The sequence below is a fragment of the Amyelois transitella genome, chromosome 2 (genome assembly GCF_032362555.1).
Source record: "Amyelois transitella isolate CPQ chromosome 2, ilAmyTran1.1, whole genome shotgun sequence".
Classification (NCBI taxonomy): domain Eukaryota; kingdom Metazoa; phylum Arthropoda; class Insecta; order Lepidoptera; family Pyralidae; genus Amyelois; species Amyelois transitella.
In genome coordinates, this window is record NC_083505.1 from 1,489,356 (window position 1) to 1,504,365 (window position 15,010).

The 15,010-nt window shown below is 34.9% G+C and overlaps 1 protein-coding gene across 1 annotated transcript in view; it reads left to right on the forward strand.

The window, feature by feature from the left end:
• The window catches only part of LOC106136837 (dual specificity tyrosine-phosphorylation-regulated kinase 2), a 39,813-nt gene extending 35,658 nt beyond the window's left edge, over positions 1-4,155 (forward strand). The window contains exon 9 of the mRNA XM_060947792.1: positions 3,966-4,155. Within this exon, the coding sequence (XP_060803775.1) occupies positions 3,966-4,155 (190 nt within the window). The remainder of the gene's footprint in view (positions 1-3,965) is intronic.
• The last annotated feature ends 10,855 nt before the right edge of the window (positions 4,156-15,010 follow it).

Sequence of the window (15,010 nt, forward strand, 5' to 3'; positions counted from 1 at the left end):
GAATTGAGTGAGTCAGGTTTTTATACGAAACGACTCCCGTCTGACCTTCTTAACCTTTGCAGGGGAACCTAATCCGTATTGGATCGATCAGGGTTACACATCGAGTCGTGTGAATGTGCAGATTGCCTTACGATGTTTTCCCTCACCGAAAGAGCAAGTATTGAAACTAATGTACATAACTTCGAAAATATTCATTGGCCAAGCTAGGATTTTAACCTGTTCCTTTTATGCGCATCACACATTTTAACCGGGCACCTTACCGATTCTACCACCGACTCTCACAAATTATAATTTTCATCTGAAGCTCAAAATATGCCGTGCCGAAAAGGTGCCGTGTGGTTCCCGGCACCAATACAAAAAAGAATAGGACCACTCCATCTCTTTCCCATGGATGTCGTAAAAGGCGACTAAGGGATAGGCTTACAAACTTGAGATTCTTTTTTTAGGCGATAGGCTAACAACTTGTCGCTATTCGAATCTCAATTCTATCTAAAAGCCAAATAGCTGAACGTGGCCTATCAGTCCGCTCAGGACTGTTGGCTCTGTCTACCCCGCAAGGGATATGGACGTGATTATATGTATGTATGAAGCTCAAAATAATTCAGTAAATCGCTTTCAACCTCCTATACAAGTTACTCTTTGATCGTTAATTTAATCTTAATTCGATTTATGTAACGATGCGGTCTGTGTGCGTAGAAGCCCCTCCACTGGAGATGGCATGGTTGATTAGATGACTGTATGATGTCACGTAACTCGAAACCTGTGGATTTTGTGTAGAGCAAGTTGATAGTGGTTCTCAGCGTAGTGAAGATGCGTATCTGTGACATAATAGACCCCATTTTTTGGGTCAAACGCATTCTTAATTCGACATTCTAGTGGTGACATGATGAATCCGTTTTATTAATTTAGGTTGTTAAGTCATTAATAATGGTTGATGAGATGTATTTTGGATGTATAGAGCTGCCATCTTTTTTAACGCAAATGTCTTCCTGTTCTAGTCTCACTTATGGAATAAAGACTGTCGATAGCTAATTGTACTGAAAACTCCATAATTTAACATTAATTACAAATGTTAAATGACAATCTTAATATTATAAAAGTTATTTTAGCCTTATACTTGTTACTATGTTACAACATTATCATAGAATTACTAGCTGTCCTTTTGCCATATAAATAATTTTTAAGTAATTTTTATTTGAAAAAAAAATGTTAAAGGTGGACAACCCTTATCACTACGGGGTATGAAAAATAGATGTTGGCCGATTCTCAGACCTACTCAATATACTCACAAAATTTCATGAGAATCGGTCAATCTGTTTCGGAGGAGTACAGTTACGAACATTGTGACACGAGAATTTTATAGGTTTATAAGATTTATGGAACTCACGAGCAAATTGAAGCCTTCAAGAAATACCGGTCCTGTTTTTGTTCTAGACGACAATTAAGGACAAAAGTGACCGTTGTCACCTTGAACTGAACCCTTATCCATTTATCAAACTTGGGTCAAAGAGCTAAGAAATATTAGATGTGTCGGAAATATACAAATATAAAAATTTGTTATATTTTTTTATGTTCAATAAAAAGTTAACAAATGTGATATATTATAGAATAAATTCGAAATTTAAAAAAAATACAACAATATGAAGATGTAACATGAATTTCTTTCTTACCGAAAGAGATCAGAACGAAAATATTTAAAACGGACGAAAACCAAGAGTATAACGATTATTATATGACATATGTATATTTTTTTTTAAATTGAGTTATATTAATGTAAATCTAGTCTATGATTACGTCAACAAAATCGAAAAGCTCCGTCTATAAACTATATGACTATATGTCCATAAACTTATGCAGGACATGAAAAACTGGCACACGCTTCCAATATAAATTTATGTCCTTACAAGCAGCTAATCGACAAAAACTTGCATGTTGCTAACGGTACAGCGGACTACTTTCAGTGTTAGTCACGACCTTATATAAAATACATGTAAACACTTACTGCATTATTATATTCATACATACATACATATGGTCACGTCTATATCCCTTGCGGGGTAGACAGAGCCAACAGTCTTGAAAAGACTGAATGGCCACGTTCAGCTATTTAGCTTAATGTAGAATTGAGATTCAAATAGTGACAGGTTGCTAACCCAACGCCTAAAAAGAATCTCAAGTTTGTAAGCCTGTCCCTTAGTCGCTTTTTACGACATCCATGGGAAAGAGATGGAGTGGTCCTATTCTTTTTTATATTGGTGCCGGGAACCACACGGCTAACAATTACTAAATGGATGGAGAAACCTGATGGTCCATCTAAACTATAGGAAATATAGAAACGACTCCTTAACAAAAGATGTTCAGTCTAATAAACGTTTTCTGATAAGATATAAAAATCGAAGATCTGGAACATCTGATGCAGCATCCTATCAAGAATCGTACAAACACATGAACAAAGTTGCGGCCATCTTGTTTTTTTTTACAAAAACTATACCTATACATACAATCACGCAACGCCCATGAGTTTCAATTCCGATTGACCAAATTAAATCACGTTCTGTTTTACGAAACGTTCCTTAATCGCTGTAATCAGGTGGTCGTTAAATCCTCTTCGTTCGGACTGCGTAGCGTGTATTTATGTATTGTGATTTGTTTGCGTAACAAGGCTTAGTGTATTCTCGCGTTTGTACAAAAACGAGTATTTTTTCAGGTATTTTTTCATTTATTCATTCATTCTTATAGTCACGTCTAAAGCCCCGGGGTAGACAGAGAGAGTCTTGAAAGACTGATAGGCCACGCTCAGCTATTAAGCTTGATGATAGAATAGTGACAGGTTGCTAGCTCACCGCCTAAAAAATGTATCACAAGTTTGTAAGCCTATCCCGTTGTCGCCATTTTCGACATCCATAGGAAAGAGATGGAGTGGTCCTATTTTTTTTTATGCCGTGTGGTTCCCGGCACCAATATAAAATTGTAATATTATATTATATTTTTTAGGTATATTTTTCTTGTGTCAAATTACCTAATTATACAAAATTAAATTAAAATATATCTGGCCAGACTAGATTGCCGGAATCAAGCCAATGTGTAGGTACTAGACTTAGGTACTTACTAAAGAAATGTATATTCACTTTTTTTCATTGATGTTATCAATAAAAATACATATCATATATGTAGTACTCACTGGAGTCGAGAAAGGGCTTATTTTTTTTTTAATCTTGTAGGTACCTACCTAGTTCTATACGTTTAATTTATCTGTAAAACGTTATGACATTTCCTGTCTATGTTAATCGTTAGAAATCTAGTTTATTTGACGTAACATCTAAAAGTTCTAAATATATATCAATTGGTCCAAATCTAAAAAAAAACGCAACGATCTATCACTCTCTATAATATCTTCCGTCACAATCTTATCTTTGGACGGCCTGTTTGGCGCAGTAGTTGAGTTCGTTCCCCGGTCAGGTCATGATAGAAATTGAATAGTTTCGGACTGGCCTCTTCGAATCTATAGATATATAGATGAATTAAAAACTTTATTGTACCATGAAATTTAGCAATAACATAGAAACCTGTCACTATTTATATTTCAATTCCATCTTAAGCTGAACAGCTAACGAGGCCTTTCAGTTTTTTTTAAACTATTGGCTCTTTCTTCCCCTCACGGGATATGTCCGTTGCGGGGTAGACAGAACTAGAAGTCTTGAAAGACTGACAGGCCACGTTCAGCTATATGGCTTAGTGATGGAATTGAGATTCAAATAGTGACAGTATCCCATCGCCTACATATATAATATGTATGTATGCATACAATAACAGCATAAAAAAGACAGAGATGGTACGGACTTATCGCTAATGTTATAACTCTACCAATCAATCTTACATGTTATCTATATTTACACTTATTTATGAACATAATCCCTAAATAACGTTACAAAAAATCAATTATTAAATAAAATATTCCATTCCAGATGGGACCCAAAGCGACGCATCACGCCCACAGAAGCGACCCGGCACGAGTTCGTCACGGGGTGCCCCCTGGGGTCCGCACCCACTGGGATCCTAGCGTTGCCCCGGCTAGCGCCCCCCAGACCCACGCGCGGGTCGCTGCTCCACTCGCAGTCAGCGGGGGACGTGGCGGCCATGTTGGGGCGCGCGTGACCGCGGGACTCCTGAGCGAGGGTCGGCTCTGGAGGCCTGTTGTAATTCCTGCTGTAGTCTCTTTAGGTAGTGTTGGGCCAGACACGTGGACGGATTGTGAGCTAAATTATGCGTTTAAAAGGAAGGTGTTCCTTTTGTTTTTTTTTTTGTATTTATAACTCTAAAATATTACATGAGTTAGAACCGCAACGTTACGAATCTCAGTTTCGCAGATATTTTCTACGATTGTGCTTCTTTATCGTGGTTTAAATCAAGTTTGAATAGTGATAATATCTGTATCTCAATGAATACGTAAATATTTTGTATAATTCTTAAAATATAATTTCACTAGATCATAGCAAGACAGATATTATAATTCGCCAAATAAAAAGGAAATACAATAAATGATTTTAACAGCCGTCATTCTAATCAAGCTTTATTGAAACAGATTTTATAATTTAGTTGATAATCCGTCAACGTGTACAACGCCCAAAATTTAGCGTTTTAATAACCTGTAGAATCTATTTATCAGAGCTTCAGATATTAGCAAATAATGACATCTAGGTATCATGACTGAAAGACAGTCCGACGAACATTTAGTACAAGTTCTAATTACATTAAGGGTTCAATATTTTAATATCAGTATGTTTATTTGCCTCAGTAACGTGTAGAAACCATGATTCAATATGGACAAGATTCCCTTGCAAAGGTTGCGGAAGTCGGACGGGAGTCGCTTCGTGTAAAAACTTGACTCACCCAATGCAGGATTGCGATCATATCATCAGTTAAAAGTCTTTTGAGAGGTGATGATGCAACCAGAATAAAATTAAATTTAAATAATAAGACATAATATTAAAAAATATTGCATTCAAAGATTTGAATTTCACTACCTTATGAAAATGAAGTCATACGTCATCATTTTCATTTTTAATAAGATGTTATTCCGATTTTTATATTACAATTCATTGTACAATATTATATTGATTCAATTTGCAAGTAAAAAGTCCTTAACTCTTGATTTACTCGTAACCATCATATTCAATAACAAATCATTTAATATACCTAGACGATACCACTTGCTTTAAAAACATTATAGTCCTCCCAATTCAAGTTTATTGGATGAAAATGATACACGAAAGGATAAAATTACAGTCAAATACTAATGGGATCTTATCGTGCACTGACTAATTGGTGTATATTCTTTACTGAAAATATAAAAAAAAACGTAATCCAGAAAATTTATTGTTTATAAGCTAAATAACACGTCTTGTATTTTCCTAATTTAATCACAAATATATTTATTACAAATTGTAATATTATATTGATTGCCAAATGAATAGCTTTCTCAAAATCAGGACAGTCAGATTAAATCTAGATAATTCGGTTACGCACTACTTACACTGCATTGAAGTAATGCATTTTGCATTGAGAAATGTATGACGAAACATCCCGTCTGAAATGATTTAGTATTAAAGAGATGAATTGGTATAATAGGAAATTATTATTTGTACTGTGTTGCTCAAGGAATAAATAAATTTAGTATTCATAAATAATACAGGCATTAAACGTGCACGTTACTTATGTATCTACTTACCTTTATTTTATCTCTCGAAGTTTCGAATCATTTTACGAATCTATGCAATGATCCGTGCCCACCGAGCGACTGTTTTATTTATAAAAAGTATAATGCAACACGATAGTTTAAAATCAGTTATAGAAATAATTAATTGTAAAGACAGTTGATTTTTATTTCAGACGTAAAAAAAAATTAACCCCTAATGCAATTATATTATCTATGTAGGTACCTATGCTTTTAAAAATAATCCGTTAGCCTTTAGTGTCAAAACAAGTTACACAAGTCTCAGTAACACGTCATTTTCTAATAGGTATTATGTGTAATGTTATATATCTTATATTACATAAATTTCAAGTGTTATCAATTTCACATTGTAGCATTTTAAGTGCCAAAGAGAGAAATCGAGTGATCTGGACTAGAAACGATAGCGGCTCCATTAAATCCATCATAAAATAATATTTGACTGACTTATAGTACAAGAAGGTATACGTCTAACTGAACGTCATATCATACGGACGTAATTTCGTGTTGTATTTAGATAGCGACCAAAAAAAACTATAGTGTATCACAAAAGTTACTCACCAGATCAGTGTTAAAAATTTGTTTTAATAGCAGGATATTTAAACCAAATATTTAAAGATTTTCTTCATAAAATACAGCTTGGTAATAATGACAGCGGAAGAGGAATGATGCACAGATAATAACAGATAAATAATGTCAGAAAAAAAATTAATATGAAGTAGGATTCCAATAGATTATGCTACATCAATAATTGATATATATCTAATAAATTAGCGAATATTGTATTTAATGGTGTGCGTCCTTCTCTCTTTTTACCAAATTGCTGACAAGGAACCATAAATAAAGTTGTCATCTTTATGTACTTAATACATTGCATTAAAATATTGATTATTGAACAAAGATAAAACATAAAAATTAATGAATTTGACAGCTGTCATTCTAATCAAGCGATATTAAAAAAGTATCTACCTATTAAATTCTGAAGAATGACACATTTGAAATTAGAGCCGAATAGACAGATCAAATTGTTGTTTTTTTCTCTAGACATCTTAGAATTAGAGCCAAGTCCGGACAAAACCTAGTCTGAAATAATATTGGAGCATTTTTATTTATAATTACATGAAATGTATCAAAATTTTACTAAAGTTGGTGCTAACGAAAATAAGCACCTCCCAATAGCCCAACAATGAAACAATTTTGTATAATCCATAGATTAGTTATTCGGGTAAAAAGCCGAAAATGTGTTAGTAAATGTGATGTGTAGGATTTTATAAAATCATTAGTAGTTAGGATATTTAAGTCATATAAATGGGGACTTCATGTCGCCTTTTACCTTAGTAGTGGCAATTCAATTGTATATTTTTGAAAGGTTTCTGTTACGTTGCATAAATTATATTTCCTAGTATGTTTGAATCATATTTTTTTCAATTTTATTTAAACATATTAAATAGCCACTAAGTTCTTTTTAGAATATTTATAGGCGACAATGGATCCCCTTTCTAGACTTTACAACTCATGTCTTCTATTAGTCTAAATCTTAGTAGGTACTTTCATATTCTTAAAGTTAGATAGACTAAGTCTTCGTTCCATAAACTATTCGATGGAAGCATGCTGGACCAAACCATAGGTCCTAAACCTTCTTTTTATCTCAGCGATCTCATTTTATTGTCTTTTACAATTTAGTTAGAATAATCAAATGCTTTAAATTTGTGATTAGATATCTCTTCTCGTCATGATTTTGAAATGATGATTATTAAGGTGTTGTCATTTCAAAAAAATGAATAATGATTTAGGTAACAAAATAATCGATGTTTACAAGCTGTCTTCTGTAGTTAATAAGTATCTAATAATAGTGAATAAATATTTTACATATTTCTTCAATAAAAGTAAGATAGAACACGGTTGAGACTCCGAAAAATACAACTTTCTAGTAAATTAGTCTAGAAATATTATATCTAGATAGATATAAGTAGCCGAAGTTACAGAACAAGTTTGGCTAAAGTGCAATAGTTGTATGCACACATATAGTCACGTCCACACCCCCCGCGGGGTAGACAGAGCCAACAGTCTTGATAAGACTAATAGGCCACGCTCAGCCGCTTGGCCTAATGATAGAATCGAGATTTAAATAGTGACAGGTTGCTAGCCCATCGCCTAAAAGGGATAGGAAAGAGATGGAGTGGTCCTATTCTCTTTTGTGTTGGTGCCGGGAAACCACACGGCAGAAGTTCCATTATAAATAAGTGCATAAAAATAAAACCGTGTTGGATCTTATTTTTTGTAATAATATCATGTTCTTTGTACAACTAATGGTTGTAATTTTAAGATAAATACGCCACTTGAGCAGGAAAAAAGAAATTATTGCGTCTCAATAATAATTTCTTAGCTTAATTTGTTTAAATACTCAACTTACTTGTTTCTTATATATGTATATTACGTAATAAAATTGTGCTTTATTCATTAAGACAATAATACATCTTTTAAAGATGAAAATGCGTCAACAAAATTATTATTCAACGAAGTAATAGCTCTTTTAAAAAATTCATACTGCGCGGAGCCTACTCAAGTGGGGTGACTTAAGGACTGCAAAATGGTCTAACAATGTGTATATATATTTATTTATTAGTAAATATAGGCCAGGCCAAACAGAATTGATGTAAGGTTCACACATAAAAAGTAGGTTAGTTTAGATGTGATTGTTGAACCTCAACATAAGTAATGTATTTATAGTAGATATGTACTTAATGGATAATTGTTTTTGATTGATCATTAAAAATATTGATTAAAGTTCTTTCAAATGACTATCTGTTTTGTTTTTCGGATCGGTTATGACAAGTCCCGTCATTTCGATCAGACTGGACTGTTAGAACTTCTTAAAGAACATCATATATGAAGCTGCTTTTGCTACTAAATACTATTGCAACTACTACACTTATTCTTTCATTCATATAATCACGTCTATATCCCTTGCGGGGTAGACGGAGCCAGCAGTCTTGAAAGACTGACAGGCCACGTTCAGCTGTTAGGCTTAATGATAGAATTGAGATTCAAATAGTGACAGGTTGCTAGCCTATCGAATAAGTAAAAGAAGAATCCCAAGTTTATAAAGCCTATGCCTTAGTGGCCTTTTGCGACATCCATAGGAAAAAGACTCCAGAGTGGTGAGGATGCAACTACTACACTTATTCATTCGTATAATCACGTCTATATCCCTTGCGGGGTAGACGGAGCCAGCAGTCTTGAAAGACTGACAGGCCACGTTCAGCTGTTAGGCTTAATGGTAGAATTGAGATTCAAATCGTGACAGGTTGCTAGCCCTTCGCCTAAAAGAAGAATCCCAAGTTTATAAAGCTTATCCCTTAGTTGCCTTTTACGACATCCATAGGAAAAAGACTCTCCAGAGTGGTGAGGATACAACCGGGACTATAGCCAGGACGAAGAAGGAAATAAAAAAAGACCTTAAGAGTGTGCCAACTGCTTTTCTGCCCGTGAAAATAAAGTCCAATGATAAGAAAGACATAAGTCTTTCCTTATGTTTAATATAAATTAAACAAAGGATTCTTCTTTTAGGCGACGCAACTAGCAACCCGTCACTACTTGAATCTCAATTCCATCATACAGCCGTTCAGCTGAACGTGCAACTCATAACACCTCTTTTTTTATCGAGGGAATTCTTAAGATTTCACCACAGATCTTTGCATTTCCATATGAGGTTCAAGAAAGCCTCATATCTTAAATACCAGGGCGCCAAAGTGTTACAATAACAATTGAATTACAAAATGGCGCTCTCAGTGTGGCGGCGACAATTATAGCTTAATTATTCTACTTGTATCTCCACTACCGTGTTACTAGAAACGTCGGTATACAAGCTGTCGTATAGGGCTTCGCTTCCATGGGGAAATTTGAATAGACTTGTGTGACTTCTAACTCCTAGCGTTAATCTTGGTTACATCCTACAATCTCTAGAGACTGAGCCTTTTGGCCATGAATCTGGATTTTAAGGAAATAGGACTATAACTGAAGGTTAAGGAATACTAACTAAATGATTCTAAGTTTTAAAATCCTACAATCCCGGTTTTATCTTCACCTCTGGAGAAATGATGTCTTCTTACAAAAATACGTGTCATATTATTCAATTTTATTACAGTACATAAATAAATGGACTATAATAATTATTTTGAAATGTTTCATATATTTATATGTTAATAATTATAAAAGAAGAATTTAAGATATACTTATCACTTGTAATAAAATGTTGGAAAGTTAGTAACAATTTGTTTCAAACTTTATAATGCATAGTTTCTAAAACTTGAAACCTTTATAACTCCAACTATGCACAGGAACGTAAATGGTACAATCAGAGCCCCAGGCTATCATACTCAGATCGGTGTTGTCGCTTTTCCGGACACGGTGTAGCAAGCACGGTGTGCCGTGTGGTTCCCAGCACCAAACAGTGCCGTGTGGTTCCCGGCACCAATACAAAAACAGAATAGGACACCTCCATCTCTTTCCCATGGTCGTAAAAGGCGACTAAGGGACAGGCTTACAAACTTGGGATTCCTCTTTAGGCGATGGGCTAGCAACCTGTCACTATTTGAATCTCAATTCTATCATTAAGCCAAATAGCTGAACGTGGCCATTTAGTCTTTTCAAGATTGTTGGCTCTGTCTACCTCGCAAGCGATATAAACGTGACTACATGTACGAGTATGTATGTATGTGTAGCAAGGAATAAGTGTAAACCTACACAACAACCACATTAAATAGTTTGTTTTTATCAAATCTGGGAACGTTCTTGCGCGGCTTGCCTGGCGGGTTGAATAACAGCCGATAACATCTCACCATTGTCAGTAGCGCCGGCTCCATCAAGGAAGCCATTGCCTGCGGTTTTTGTCCGCAATTTACGATGTTGTAATTCTGTATTGACAACTGAGGTAACTCTGTGACACGAATTAGCACCATTGTCTACTTCGTCATCGTCCAATTTGAGATGTTTATGCGTCAGGGTTTTTATTCTCTGAGTTAAAAATGATAAATAAGGTATCTATAAGTTTTAACTTAGACAAATCTTTTTATCGGTGACGTTAACTCAGTCAAATCACTTTATCAGTTTAAGAGGAACCAAAACTAACGAGATTGCATGAAGAGAGTATGAATGTGGATGAAGCGAAAGAGTGTGCTTGGATCGTGGCAAGTCAAAAGATTATAAAAGAGGATCTATGTATGTGAACTATCAACTAAAAAAAGGGTTATCTGGGGACAATATCCTTATGAAAAGTTTATAACTCATAGGTATTGCATACCTACTGTGCCGATAATTGATGTAAGAATGACGAAATTAATTTTACTCATATGAAGTAAGTATGACTAATCATCATATCGTTTGTTAGGTTAGGTAGGTACTTACCCAAAAGTAAGTTGTTAATATTTAAATATTTTTTGGTAAATATTTTTTGAACAAAAGTCACGTCATAATTCACACTTCATGTCATTAATAATTACGAAAATCTTTTGACACATGAAACTGATTTGAAACAAATGCTTAGAGTAAGTACATACCTATTCTAGGTATAATTACTTATACAAAAGTAAGCAAACAAAAGTCTTTCTGACAACTTTTCCAATAAATCACATCGTATTGCAAAATACACTGAAGGTCCCACTAGGTAATGGTGTAAAAGCACTTTTTACTGATAATAAGCGTGGCCTTGAAGGAAGATTATGGATTGCAACAAACACTTACCTATGACTTCTCAAATAGTTTGCCAAAATGTGAAGCAATTCCTTAATAACTTGAAAGTAAGTAAGAGGATTACTTATACCATTTAGAAAAATCATTACTTAAAATCCATTAAATGTTTCCAAATAAAACGGAAAACTATTAAACCGAACACTAAGTAACTAAACTATTTAACAAAATGAATTTACACAACAGAGCAGATACCATGCAATCGAATAATCTTTTTGGAATATGTACAATTATTTGATACATTTCTGTTAGTTTACAATCGAAAAAGGTCGAGCCAAATGCTTGTTTATATGACTATGTATACAAAAAAATTTGTTTATTTAGAAAATTATTTAAAAAATCCTTAAAAGTTTTAGATTTTTTAGACACTCCTTTAGTTTTCTACCGCCTTCGCAGTTCATATATTGGCACAGGGACCAAGCAAATGATCAACTTTTTTTCTGACATTCATAAAATCACTCTTTTGGTAAAAGGAGGGGTAGGCAGATAATAAATCTCTCCATATCTTAAAAATTATTTAGAATCAATAACAACACGTAGTGCTTCCTGCTTGACCTCAACTTGCGACCTTCTATATAAAATTTACGAGTAACTAACTACTCGTACATACGTCCGTTGCTAGCAACATGTCACTATTTGAATTTCAATTCTATCTTTAAGCCAAATAGCTGAAAGTAGCCTACCAGTCTTTTCAAGACTGTTGGCTCTTTCTGCCCCGCAAGGGATATAGACGTGATTATATGTATGTATTTAATTTAGTGCCGTGTGGTTCCCGGCACCAAAACAAAAAAGAATAGAACCACTCCATCTCTTTCCCATGGATGACGTAAAAGGCGACTAAGACTACAAACTTGAGATTCTTTTTTAGGCGATGGGTTAACAACATGTTACTATTTGAATTTCAATTCTATCTTAAAGCCAAATAGCTGAAAGTGGCCTATCAGTTTTTTCAAGACAAGAGCCAACAGGCTCTGTCTACCTCGCAAGGGATATAGACGTGATTATATGTATGTATGTAAGTATTTAACTAACTACTACACCACGGAAGCAGGTTATCGTTGATTCGTCAATAAGGCGTGTATCACACTTCAGCCTCGGGCGTGTTAAGTAATCTTCATTTCTGCCATCACTTTCTACCGACCTTGGCGGAGAAAGCCTGGGAATTCACGATGGCTGACGTACGCTTGTTATACTATTCACGAATACACGATCAATTATTTACTTAAAAATGTACATATATATATATAATCAATTCGCTTACAGACAGTCAAAAAATGTTTTAATTACATTCACACGCAAATTAGTTTCAAATTATTGATTAACTACAGGCCGCCCGCGACTTCGTACGCGTGGAATCAGTCCCGCGAGAACTCCGGGATAAAAAGTAGCCTATATGTTATTCTAGGTCTTCAGCTACCTACATACCAATTTCACCGTAAACGATGCAGTAGTTTTTGCGTGAAAGGGTAACAAACATCCATACTGACATACTCATAAACTTTCGCATTTATAATATTAGTAGGATATTTGAACAGATGACTACAGCATTGCGTGTGATAAATTTGCACTACATGCATTTAATTGCCCAAAGAAGATTAAACACAAGTATGTCTTGCAAACGTGTAACTGATATCCGAGCTTTTAACTAAGATATCAACGGAATGCGCAATTATTAAACCGAAGAAAAAAGTACCTACAGTAATACCCCGGACTTACGCGGTAGGTGGGTCCGAGCGGTTGCCGTGTAAGTCGAATTCGCGTAAGTCGGGGTTCAACGTTGCATATAAATACATATAAAGTTTGTTTAATCGGGACCAGAGTGTAAAGAAAACAATAATTTAGAAGAAAAATGTTAAATTTAGTGTAGGATAATAAAAAAAACATTGTTATGAATAAAGTAAGCAAAACCAAAGTTATTTTGATGTCGAAGGCTTCATATATTCTAACGAGTTAAATTTTTCTTCTTTTCACGTAAGTATAATTTCCTCGTAGCATACCAGTATTTTTTTATTCCTCGTTTTTTGTAGAAACGCGTTCTTCATTACAATCAATTTTTTCTTAACTTTGTAAACCCTTTTCAATTGAATTGAGTCCTTCTGTTAAGTTTGCAATTGTCATTTGATTTACCGATTCAACTGTGTCTAGCGAATCAGTTTATTCAATGTCTTGCTCTAAATTTAATTGCTTGGCGATATCAACAACTTCTTCTATTATGCTATCGATTTGTTCAGGATCTGAAATGGTGTCTCCTTGAGTTTCAGAGATGAAAAAAAATGGACACAGGTTTTTCCACCACTGAGAGTTTTTTGTGAAACCTCCAAGATTGTCCAATATGTAATTCTTACAACATCTAAAACATTGAATTGCTTCCTAAAATCTAACAGAAAGCTTTTTGTTCTGTCTTAAAGCTTCATGTAGATGTGCAAATGACCGCCTTGTGTAGTAAGTTTTAAATGTTTTAATGACTCCCTGGTTCATTTCCTAGACATAATTAGAGATTATAAGTAAAACGCACTTGCCTGTTAAACAATTGCACGCGGAACACGTTTAAACCTGTCGCAAACTGAACACGTTTAAACCTGTCGCAAATTGAACACTGAGTGGGCGGAGCGAGAGCCGATGTGCGCGGCAAACAAAATGAAAAACCGCGTATCTCCGAATTCGCGTAAAACGGGGTAGCGCAAGTCGGGGTATTACTGTATTGGAAATTATCAAAACAAAATCTCATTCAGCCGGAAGGCTTAATGATGAAATTGAGATTTTGATAATGACAGGTTGCTAGCCTACTGGCCATAACAAAAGACGTGATTATATGTATGTATGCTGCAGTGTAGTTTGTTCCGCCGCTTCTACACATGCGCTTTGGAAGCGGTAGTCAGTAGTACCTAGTTATAATTAGATTTAAGTGATGTGACGACAATAAGTGATACCTTGTATCCAATTTTGAAAATAAATCTATTCTATTCTATGAATTTTTGTTGTGTCTAATCTTTCCTACCTACTTAGGTCACAAAGACACACGCCTACCAACTCTACTGCAGGTAAGAACACCTTGTTCCAAAAATGCTCACGTCAAAAAAATAAATATCAGCTAATCAAATTAGGCAGTTACAAGACAGACGACAATGCCTGGCCGATACCATCGGAGTTCCGTTTGTAACCGGGCCACATCCGTGGTTGCGATCAGTTACGTAACTGACGAGTCAGCTTGGTCTTCTTAGGAATCAAGAGCATTTCTATGTCATGCGTCTTAGTCATTGGTTGTTTCTCGCGAACTAATTCGTTAGTTTACGCTCTTAGTCTTGTATGAGTCAAATATTTTTAACACAGCCATAATTTTGAGGATTAATTAATAATTACCTATATCGTAATTTTATTCTTATATTATTCTAGCGACCCGCCCTGGCTTCGCGCGGGTAGCATTTATACCTATAAATCTTCCTAATAAAGGAGGTTTATCAGCCTTTTCAAGACAGTTGGCTCTGTCTACCCTATAAGGGATATAGACGTGATTATATGTATGTACAGAAA